Here is a 12,158-nt window from a genome sequence, read left to right on the forward strand (position 1 = left end):
CTAAACTAGATGATCATGAGCAGCGAATCTCTGTATACATACAGACTTGATGACACTTGCTACTGTGGATTCTCAGCACATAGTTTTGAAATCGTTGTAACTTTGGTAAATCAAAACCAAATATTTTAAATCAAGTAAGTGGTTACAGTTTGAAATGAAAGTGTATGTGACTTGATCTTTTCAACTCAAGTGGCAGAAGCCATTTAATGTTAAACTGATATAAAATATGGGTGTACATTTTTCAGGCACTAATTGCACCTGCAAAAATGGAGATGGGGTTTCATACTTTCGCAAAATGTTACCTAGTGTGCTTATTTCACGACCCCCAACCGCTTAACAATTTCCTACCCAGCTGACAAAACATTTAGCTTTCTCCCTGACAGTTTCTACAATAGATATTCATTGACTGTTCAAAAACCTGCACATAATTGAAATTTTGGATATAATAGCCAACAATGAGACACTTTACCAATTGGATTATTCATTTTCATCTTTAATTCAATAAGATCCATTTTTTTAAAGTTTACCTGAGTTCGTCACAGTATTTCCAGGCTGCCTTACGTACAGAATCTACATCCACTTAGTTACCACAGAGTACCTGTGAACTTGGCTGGGAGAAAAAAAAAAGCTGTCTTCCAGCCTTAAGTATCTTGTGTGCTAACTTACACCCAGTTTAAAGGTTTTGTTACCTTTAATTTAAGATTAACTTCCTATATAAGTTCTCTCCCATAAGATTGGACAAAAAAAGTGGGTGATACCCCTCAAATAAAATTAACCTTGGCCCTGGCCTGATATGGTGGTAGAACAATATTTTAAAAACTGACTTTTTATCCATATATTTCATAATGATGGGAAATAATTATTTGTAAAAGACAAACACATTTAAAAAGAATATCTGCAAAGGATGGCTACTTTTATATTTTAAAACCTAAAAACTTCAACTTGAATTGTGTAACCTGAGTGGAAGTGAGAGCTGGTGGTCTGCAGCTTCATCCAAGGGCAGTTCACCTATTGAATAAACATTGAGACTAGTGAGCTGCGGAAGCCTGCAAAGCTTCTACCATTTGGACCTCCTGGAACAGAATATTTGCTGAATAGATTTCCAAGTTTACCGCATGTTGCTTCCTACAGTTCAGCTGTCTAAATAAATGGAAGTATTGTGCATAACTGGGTTTTACTATTTTATATTTTTGTTGACTGAGATCTTATATGTGAAATTATTACAATATAGACAGTTGTGTGAAAGGGATGACATGTTTGTCTTTTTGTTTTGTTTTTATAATCTAGTTGATGTTTTTTGGAATCTTTTTGTGCCTGGATGCTTTTCTCTATGTGTTCACCCTGCTTCCTTTGCGAGTTTTTCTGGCATTGTTCCAGTTCATCACTCTGCCTTGCTATGGCTTACGGTAAGTTTTTGTTTTGTTTTTTAAAAAATAAAATATTACTATCTTTAAATAATATTTCAGCTACATGGTTAACTTTTTGTTATTGCCCTATTTAATTTTATGGCCCTTTCGGCTTAGACTCATATTAATAATGGATTTCAGTGTTGTGAACAGAAGGTCTCATTTAAACCTACCAAAACAGAAAAAAAAAAGTCAAATTAGTCTTAACACTCATCACTAACTCACCCCTTTGGTTGCCCACATGTTGCCCATAACATCATGCAGACACATTTTTTTAAAGGGTTGAATTAAATAGCCCTTTTAATTCAATTCTTGTTGATGGGCACCTTTATACATTGTGGCTTTGTGTTGAAATAAACACTTTGCTGTGAAATCAAAGGTAACCCTTTTGCCTATGTAAAAAGCATGATTTTACTTCGATAAGGAAGTAAATTCTGGGTGGAGTGGGTACCTTACTTCAACAACCAGGGGTACGCATATCCCTGGGGCTATGTAGAGCTCTTCCAGGGGGTACGTCAACTCATCTAGAGAATTGTCTAGTTTTACAACAGGCTACATAAAAAGCACTAGCCAAGTCATTACAAACTAAAATTTCATACAGACACTTGTTTATACTGCTCTATATACTTTACACTGAAATGTAAGTACAGTATTTATATTCCATTTAATTTATTTTATGATTATATGGTAAAAATGAGAAAGTAAACAATTTTTCAGTAATATTGTGCTGTGATACTTTTGAATTTTTGTCAGATTTTTTTGTAAGCAAGTAGTTTTTAAGTGAGGTGTAACTTGGGGGTACGCAAGACAAATCAGACTCCTGAAAGTGGTACAGTAGTCTGGAAAGGTTGAGAGCCACTGCCTTACTAAAATTATTTAAGGAATCTGACTGATTTGGGGGATTGGTAATGAGTATAGAGACTTTCACTCTTACATCAATAGTTCTGATTGTTAATGCGTAGAAGTTATTACCAGCTGATAGCGTTCTTTCTTTTTTTGCCTCTCTGGCTGAGAGAACGAAGATTGAAGGGATGCAGGCCTGTCCAGAGAAATGTGGAGTCTTGGTACATCGTGCTCACTGGGGGCCCCTCCCTCTCCTTTTTCACTTTGTTTACACAGAAGTTATTGCCCTTTTGGTGTGCGCCCTGATCTCGGGCCCCTGGTACAATTGTCCCCCATTCCCTTCCCCCCCTGCAAACCCTGAATGGATGCGTAGATTAAATTTAGTTTAATCCTGAAAAGAGGGTATCTCCATTTAGACTTTATGCAAACCCTTGAGTGTATTAAGCTTGAGAGATTGCAATACTGGTGCCTATGCTGTAATATTTATTTGAATTAATAGAATACTGTGCGGCTGCGATCTGCACTTTCATAAGCACTGTGTTGACCTAATAATAAAAAGGCAGCTTGCATTTGTATTATATAGACAATGTTTTGTGGGTTTGAAATGTTTTATTTTAGAACATATTTTTTAACAGAGGGAAAACTAGTGTGATTACATGACAAAGACCACCATAGCTTTTAAAGTGTCTTCTGTTTTGTGTTGTGAAATTTGTGTGCGCAAATTTGGGAAATGTTTAAAACTATTAAAAATGGACACTAGATGGCAGCCTTTGGTGTATCTTATCTTGCTGTTTCATGAGATTAATCTGGGAGTTTTTCATAATGCAAAACAAAGATTTTCTTACCATGTACATCTGTAGTATAGCACAGTACTACAGTTTATCAATTTTAACTTGTTTCTTCATCACCAATTAAACAACATCCATACAGATTCTTACAAGAGGAGATGTAATCACCAAAATATTAAAATGCGGTTCAACTCTAAAACTGTAATTTAAAAATGGCATTGTGGGGATTTATTCTTACAGTTACTTCCTTTCTTTTTACACACTTTACGAGTAAAATGTTTTCCTCAATGCCAGCCTTGCAGAGCTAGCCTGGGATCAGGAAAACAAGCCTTTTCTGCTGTGCATAATAATCTGTAATAAGAATCTATAGACTAAACATTGGTTTTTAGATGCACATTGGCAACCCCATTGTCTTCAGTCAGGTTTTACAGGTGTAGCCAAGAGCCAGTAATTTAACAATTTGGTCCACTAATTTAACTTTCTTTTTTAATGTTTGAGCCAGAATCCAACTCATTCTACTATTTTGGCTATACAGGGCTAAAAGAAGTAAGTAGTAGTAAAAACCTTTTTCATTGCTAATATCAACAGCTATGATTTCATTATATCTAAGGAGCAGATCTTTTCAGTGAGTAAGTTCAGTTTTGTTCAATCACTTTTCAAAACAACTTCACTGGAAACACACCTTTCCAAATATATTTAGGTAGGTAGACTCTTCATTAGAGTAGATTATCATACATTGTCTAATTCATGGATGTTTTAAATGTGATGACTTTATATAATGTTCACACTTAATTCATGTTTACAATACACTGTAATTTTGTTTAGCATGACATGATGATGCTGTTCCTAGGCATTCTGAGTTCTCCATTTTACTTTTGTTATTTAATAGCCACTGATTTGATTTGGTATAGCAAAAAATAAAACTTGGGCTTTGATTCCCAAAATTATCAATATACACTTATGTATAGCTAAATACCATGTCAGTAGGTGAAGCATATCTATAATTACTGAAGTTATTGACAAAGCAAATGGCTGATTAACTTTCTCTTCCTCACACAGTTCAAGTAGGTGTTCTCCCCTTTGGTTGGAAAGATTTGACTAGATCTTCCTTATAGCTGTAACCTGTAACATCGTATTCCATTCTGTATAGTAAATAAAAGTGCTCCTCCCTTCACTTGGACTTTTTTTCTCAAGATCTCATTAGAGAAGTTGATTAGCATTCTGTCTCGCTTCTCCTTTTTTGCTCTTCATTTATTCTATTTCCTTGTAACTTTACTGTTCTTTATAAAATAGAAAGGGATTGTATTTCCCTTCCTCTTTCTTGGAAGGACTTAAAGCTTTTTCTTTTATGTTAGGCTAATCTGTATTCATGGTAACATGCATGGTGCTTAAATGCAAAGAGGGAACTGCACACAGGTTTCTTATGTGTATATTTTAATATCCCCATGAAACAAATTAGCTGAAACATTGAACAAGGAGATTCCCAGATCTAGGATAAATTTCCTGTCGCTATTCTACTTGCGTATTGTCAGGTTTTGACATACCTACTTTACAGGTTAGACAATATAAGCTCTTCAACAATTTGACCACTAAGTCATTCTAGGTCACTTTCTTTGGTCTAGATTTAAATCTGTTGTGCAAATTCCGGTTCATTATATTTGTTAGAGCAACATTAATGTTAATGTAGATAGCTAGATCTTCACAAAAATAACAGGAGTACTTGTGGCACCTTAGAGACTAACAAATTTATTAGAGCATAAGCTTTCGTGGGCTACAACCCACTTCTTCGGATGCATCCGAAGAAGTGGGTTGTAGCCCACGAAAGCTTATGCTCTAATAAATTTGTTAGTCTCTAAGGTGCCACAAGTACTCCTGTTATTTTTGCGGATACAGACTAACACGGCTGCTACTCTGAAATAGATCTTCACAGATGCTCAGAATTACTGAGGCTACAGCTTATCTACAGTACATTCGTAGCTGGAGCAATTCAAGAGTCTGTCACTAAGTGTAAACTGCCTGTCAATCTTGCACAGCAAAACTGGCAGGACTTTGGTGCTGTTTCCCTTGAGAGTGAGTGATAGTATGTATTTTGGTAGTTTGGCAGGCCTAATTTTCTTCAGTCTGTGTTCCAAACATAGAGTGGGTGTATCTAAAGATTTGACAAACAGTTTAGGAAGTTAAGTAGAATTAGTAAGGCAATTTTACAGAACTCAAATAATTCTAGTATGTCTTCCTCCAAGGAAGGAAAAAATTCTCCTAAATTCAATAAATCTTTTTTTGCTATTCTTACTATTAACTAAATTCAGGATACTAACCAAGATATTCTTTAACCACTCAATCGTGCTATGCTGAAACACCAATTCTGAAAATTTGTTGGAATAAATCTCTTGATACTTCTCAAGAGTAGATTCTTGAACTGTACTTCTGAGAAAAGTACTAGATGTTTCCTTGACAATTGAGCCAGATATGATTAGTTTAGACAACAGATTTCTTAAGCATCTTAATCTTTTGCTTGTAGAATTTTATAAGGATATTAATCATTTATTTTCAGCCTAGCATAGCTAAAGGCCCATGAAGAAGTGATAGCAAGATCTTTGTTCATAATAATATTAGTACAGAGAGTCATAGGATGAAGTCTTAAAATTGCACATTATCCAAGACAGTTTCTTAGATATTAGGACTAAAGAGGATCCTATCCAGTAAAACTAATTCTATAATTAAGCCATAGAATGAATAAAAACTAGATTAAATTACATCTTTGTTCTTTCCTGAAAGTGAGGCTTTTCTATGATCTCAGACTTTTTTTTTAAAGCAGCATTCTAGAAAATACTGAACTAGATTATAAATTTTCTTATGTGGGAAGACATGTCAGAATCTAAGTATTAAATCGTTGGAGTGTTTCCCTAAAATGTTCAAACTTGTTCTGTTCTGTGGAAATCAACAGATTTATCTTTTAAATACACTTGGCATACAGGGTATGTTATTGCTCTGCTCATTTCTTCCTAAAAGGAATAAGTAGAACTAGGTCCATTTATAATAAATTTAGCTCCCTTCTAGGCCTAGTTGTAGTGGCTATAACTATAAAATTCCCCATTACCCTTGTTGGGCTTCCGTCCTTTCAGTAGGAAATAAACAAATGTTATTGCTTTACTTCAAAGAAAGAACTATAGCAGAGAGAACCGTCTAGAAAAACCAAACATACTTTTCCTCTATGGATCTTGTTTCTTTGTCATATTGTCAGACCTTTTTAAAAACGTAAATTGGAGTTACCATTACATACAGACTTAGTCCCCAGCTTTTAATTTTTTGGGGAGGGTGTTTTTTGTGCTAAGGACTAGTTCCAGCCCTTGTACTCACACAGATTCTTCACTGTCTGATGAAATCACTGAGAAGGCACATGTGTGTCTTCTTCCATCAGGATATATTCTAAGTTATTCCTTCTAAACAAAAAATCAAAACCCTGTCCATGTGCATTCTGTGTATGCTACGTTAGAAAAGCTTATCAGTGTCAGTGCAGACGTCCCATCTTTCCTTTCCATAACTATGTAGTGTAGCGACATTACAACCTTCTCTCTTTCTTTCTCTCTTGTAAATCAGACTGAAGGGAAGAGCACTTTCACTTCCTTTATAGGATGGAATGTGGTGTCACAGGGAACTTCTCCATGGTGAGTAAATCCTGATTTTCCTTTTATGCTATCAGCCAAATTCACATCTACTTGTATTCAGTAGACTGACTGATCACAATATATAAATGGACAACATAGGTAGATTATTAATTAACGTTCCTGGATAAAAAGTCTGGCACTTATTATACATTGCCCACAGATGTATGGCTCTTTATAGGAAAACATAAAGGCTATCCCTTGCTGTTAGTAATAGACCTGTGTAAGTCACATAAGACTCACATAATAGTCTTATGTGACTTTTCTTGGCTATGGAAATATAGTTTGATATTAAAAATCACTAGGTTTTAAAAATGTTGTAGGTACAGTGTATGTGCACCACTTCAACCAACATATAAAAAATTCTTAACATCATAGCCCTTGCTCTGTTTTGATTAATTATCTAGCATAGCACATGGTCTGTTTTTACTTTGTATTGTAATACATTGTATTCCGAATGCTTCTCTGCACATCATAGTTATATTTTTGCTTGTACTTTATTTTTTAACCAAATTTTATAATTAAAACTACAGGAGATTTATAAAAACTGTAACTCATTTAACAGAGTGAAATTACTTTATCTCTGGGTGACCACAAGACCAACTTTAGTCTCTGGATTTTTGAAAATATATCTGCATTTCATCAGGTGTAAAAGACTAAGCTAATTGTTTTGTTTTTCAGAAAGAAAGTTATAGATATTGTGAAAACTTTTTAGACTTATTTGCAAAATAAAATAGATTTATTAAATTTATTAAAATTGTGCTGTGTTCTTCATTTGTTGACTTAATATTACTGCTGCTTGTTATTTAAAAAGTAAATTTATTAAGCGAATTTTTTGATCTCACATGAAATCTTATTTTACATTTATTCTGAGACAGCTCTCATCAGGGCCTAGGAATCAGGTTGGTTTTATGTTACATTCTTAGCATGGTCTCGTGCTGTGTTGTTTGCATGTAGTTTTTGTGTTTGTCTGAAAAGTGAAGTGCCATTTAATATTGATAAACTTAGCCCCATTTTGTCCTATATTTCAAATGGAGGTGTATGAGCAATACTGTACCCTAATATTAGAAACCAGTTGAGAACTGCGCACGCACACACACCTTTTCCAAAACAAAAACTGACACTGATTTCAGTCTATATACAGGTATGCTTATAGCAAACTCATTTTGGTTTTGTTTTCCCTGACATTTTAATTAGTAAAGATATTTTTATGACAAATAAAAGCATTGTTTTTAAGCAGTAGCCTGCTCATTCCTATTGATGCCTCATTTAAAGTCATAATCCTCTAGTGCAGTAATTTTGATATAATTATGATGCTACACGTGAAGGATTAAGACTTTAGTTGAGGGAAAATATATATTAAGGAGCTAAAAGTTTAACAATCTGGTTTTCATGTAAATATCGTTAGTAGTTATAAAAAAGGAGAAACAAAAACAGATTTTAATCGGTTAGCAATAGTTGTGTTTAAATTGAATGTTCTTTGACTTTAAAGAGAGATGTGGTCAATACACTGAGGCCCAAAACTTAGTGATGAATTATTTTTAAATGTACAATGCTTAATATTTAATGGAAAAGTTGTAATGAATATTTTTAAAAATTCAAATGAAAAAGGATTTTTGTTTGGACTGAAAAATTCACTTAGTTTTGCGACCGAAATTTGAAGTGTTTTTAATGCATGAACCAGACAGTACAACTAACTAGCCTGTTGCATTATGTAAGCTCAGTGAAATGCAATAAGTACTCTATATAATTAAGTAAATTAGATTTTATAATAAAATCTGGCTTAATCTAAGATAGTATTAATAAGGTAATGTGTTCATTAATAACTAGATATTTTTTAAAGGATTTCAATTGTAACAATTATCTTACATTTTTGTGTAATCTATAGTGTGTATTACTGTTTATTTATTTGTATAACAATAGCACTACAAGCCCTATTGTGCTAGGTGCTATACAAACACAGAACAAAAAGTCAGTCCCTGCTCCAAGGGGCTTACCATCTAAGTATAGAACAAGAGACAGCAGATGAATATCAACAGACAGGGAGTACAAGTAAACAACAAGATATTTATTGATCAGCATGAAAGACTGTGGTTGCTGCACACTAGTAGCCTCGCCTACAGCAGCTGTGATGTGAGGACGGTAGGAATACCAATAATAAGGTTGTCTAACACTTCCCTTATAACAGCCTGTCTTCATTTGCTTATAACTTTGTTAATTTTTAACTGCTTTGGTTGAAATATTCCATGCTTAGTGTCTGCCTCAGATTGTTTTGTTTTTGAAAATTTGGCAGGGGATCAGTTGGTAGTCATGAAGTCAGAGAGGTGCCTTTTGCTTTCCCTCTGGAGTAGCCACCCAGATTTGACTGAGTTATCATTGACTGAAAACTGCAATTTGCACACACTCGGAACTTGCTCCTTAAGTGTTTGAACATTCTGACTGTACCCGAACCTCTCGTCTTTTGAAGCAGCCACACAAGGAAACTTCTGGAGGGGACATAGGCAAAACAAATATTTCTACTGATCAAAATGTCCTTATGGGGATGGTATACTAGTCTGGGATCCAAGTGGCTCAACTTTAGCCCCACTTTTCTACTGATGCAGAAAATATTCAGTAATATTTGTCTGTATTTGGAGGAACCTGGGTTTGTATTATCTATATAATAAGGTTCCAGGAATGTAGCTCTGAACCCTAAAATGACTGTTGGGTTAGTGTGAAGCACTGGAAGCAGTTACAAGTGTGGTTCAGAACTCTTTTTGTTCAGAATAATATCACTAGGTTGAATCATTACGGAGTTTCATGGTCTGTCACCATCCAGTTTTTAAGTTCTCAACCATTTTGATGTTATGAATTACTTCCATGTGCAGCTATCGGAAGGCATGTATCTAAGCAATGGCAAGGGTCCTAGACCATTGTGACTTCAGAGGTAACCCAACCAATCACCACCTTACTCTACAGCTAATTTGCATGCAACAATTTCATTGTTTGTATGAAGGAGACTGCATAGGGTGATGGATTTCTTGGCTCAGTTGCACAAATGTGCACCCCAAATACACATAGACCCTCACTGCAGCACACACCCCTTGTTCACCATCCATATAAATCAATAGTCAAAAAATCAAAACAACTCTCCCAGCCCAATACAACATCATCAGTTTGCACAATAACCCCAGACACACAGAGCTCCTCACTGCAGCAGACCACCTGCACAAATCATCACAAATCTCCCAGCACAATGCCCCAGACACAAATCCACACAACCATTCACACAACACAGCCAGCATACGCAGTAACCTGAAACATAAACCTTTCACTGCAGCACACACCCCTCATTCACCACCCATACAGATCCACACAACGCCACCCATGCATAAATGAACACAACCAGTACACACAATGACTCAACAACATTCTACGCTTCAGACTGATGTTTGAGGTTATGAAAACAGCTACAAACATGGTTGAGAGCTGTTTTTGTTTAGAATATCACCAGGTTCAGTCACCACTGAGATTTGTGGTCTGTTACCATTCAGTTTGTTTTCAGCCATTTTTGGCATTTTTACCCACACGACTTCACAAATTACACCCGTGTCACAGCATGGGCTTTAAGCTAGTAGTAGAATAATTATATACTTTATATCATAATAGCAACTAAGGAGTATGTTAAACAGAATCTGCTAAAACTAAATATTTTAAAATCAGCAGGTCTAGATTACATGCACTTAAAGTTTTAAGAGTTGTCTGAGATGCACTCCAGACAGTTGATAATCTTTTGTAAATCTTGAAAAATAGGGAAGGACTGCTATGTTATCCTCATCTTAAAAAAAGACAAGAGGGATGAACTAGTAACTATGGGCTGATGGATTTTACATTGATCCTTGGAAAATTATTGCATCCCAAAACAACCTTTCCTTTAAAAAAATCAAAGGACAGTAATGTGCCATTTGGCATAGTTTAACTTGTCTGATTCTTGGATGTGATTATAACTTTTTTGTTAATAAAGGTAATTGTGTTGACACTGTATACTTAGACTTTTGTAAGGCATTAGACTTGGTAGTGCATAACATTCTGATTTTAAAAAAAAGCCCTGTACCAAATCAATATATCAAAATGACAACCTCTCAAAGCATAATTATTAGCGGGTATGATATTTTGGGGACAGTTTAACTGTTTTTCAAGAACAAGGCTATACAGAGAATAAATTGGGTGCTTCTTTTTACCCTCTTTCACATATGCAACAGCATGATAAAATTATAAACAGTAATGACATTAAAAGGCAACAAATTTTAAAATTGATAATCAGTTGTTGCATAATTCATAACTCACTGCCAAAGAATATTGAACCAAAAGAGAGACTTAGATTCAAAAAGGATTACATTTATATAAGGCTATTACACTTAAACTAGATAAGAATTTTAAAAAGGTAATAAACATTCTGGAATAAAACCAATCATTTACTAATATTGGAAAGAAACTTCCCTCCTGGGCATATTATTGAATATTTTTCCATCGTGAGGATTTATCCTCTGAAGCATTAATCAGTATTTGAGACAACAAGATGCTGGACTAGATGGACAGTTTGACTGGATCGAATATGGCTGTCTGTGTTTTTGTCATCTTTTTGTATAGTCATGATACATCTTTAATTTATAATCTAAAAAATTTAGAAAAGTACCTTGATGTTGCAATTTAATGCAATACAAAGTAAATGTACAATGATATTAGAATTAGGGAGGGAAGATGGATAATTTTTGTGCTTCTGTTCTTTTTGTTTTGCAATCAGTTGCCACCTCTACTGTGTAAGAGCCTCTAGGCTAAGGGTATTTTATCCAGATGGCCCTTTACTTACAAACAAAAAACGGTATATAAGAAACCTGCTGTCTCTTGTGAGCTGATGCTTAAAACACAACAACAGAAAGCCCTCATGTTTATTCTTAGGTGTCTTTGTTGCTGCCTTGTTTTTAGTTTGGCTTTTGTTTTTGTTTTTTTGTGGTGGGCCCATAGAAGAAATGCTGTCACTGATTCTTCTTGGGATAAATTTGGTAAAAATCAGTAGCCTGGCTTCTCTTCAAAATATTGGCTGCACTGAGTAAAATTGTGAATAAGTTTATTATATCATTATATTACGGATCCTTTATATGTGGGATAAAGATAGCTAAAAATGCACTACCCAGATTACAGGTTTTGGATGCCAGAATCTCATCAGCTTTATACATTTTAATTGACTTGTGGGTTAGTTATTCTGGATACCAGTAAACCAGGGTTTTATTGTGGTTCATTTTACTCATGCTCTACCAATTGTTAAATAACTTTAATGGTACAGCTGTTAGAACAAAGAAGGGTTTGGCAAGGACAGATGGCAATGCAGTATGAGCCTGAAGCTATTTTTCTTCTCCTAGAATAATGTACAGTACAAATACTGTCGAAACAAATACTCCTGAAGTGTGAGCATTTGTAAT

At 34.8% G+C, this 12,158-nt stretch overlaps 1 protein-coding gene across 1 annotated transcript in view; it reads left to right on the forward strand.

Annotated features, from left to right (window-relative positions):
* Window positions 1-12,158, forward strand: part of TAPT1 (transmembrane anterior posterior transformation 1) — a 92,183-nt gene that overhangs the window by 26,160 nt on the left and 53,865 nt on the right. Inside the window, exon 3 of the mRNA XM_065404999.1 lies at window positions 1,288-1,406. Within this exon, the coding sequence (XP_065261071.1) occupies window positions 1,288-1,406 (119 nt within the window). The remainder of the gene's footprint in view (window positions 1-1,287; window positions 1,407-12,158) is intronic.

The sequence above is a fragment of the Emys orbicularis genome, chromosome 5 (genome assembly GCF_028017835.1).
Source record: "Emys orbicularis isolate rEmyOrb1 chromosome 5, rEmyOrb1.hap1, whole genome shotgun sequence".
NCBI classification, from domain to species: Eukaryota; Metazoa; Chordata; order Testudines; family Emydidae; genus Emys; species Emys orbicularis.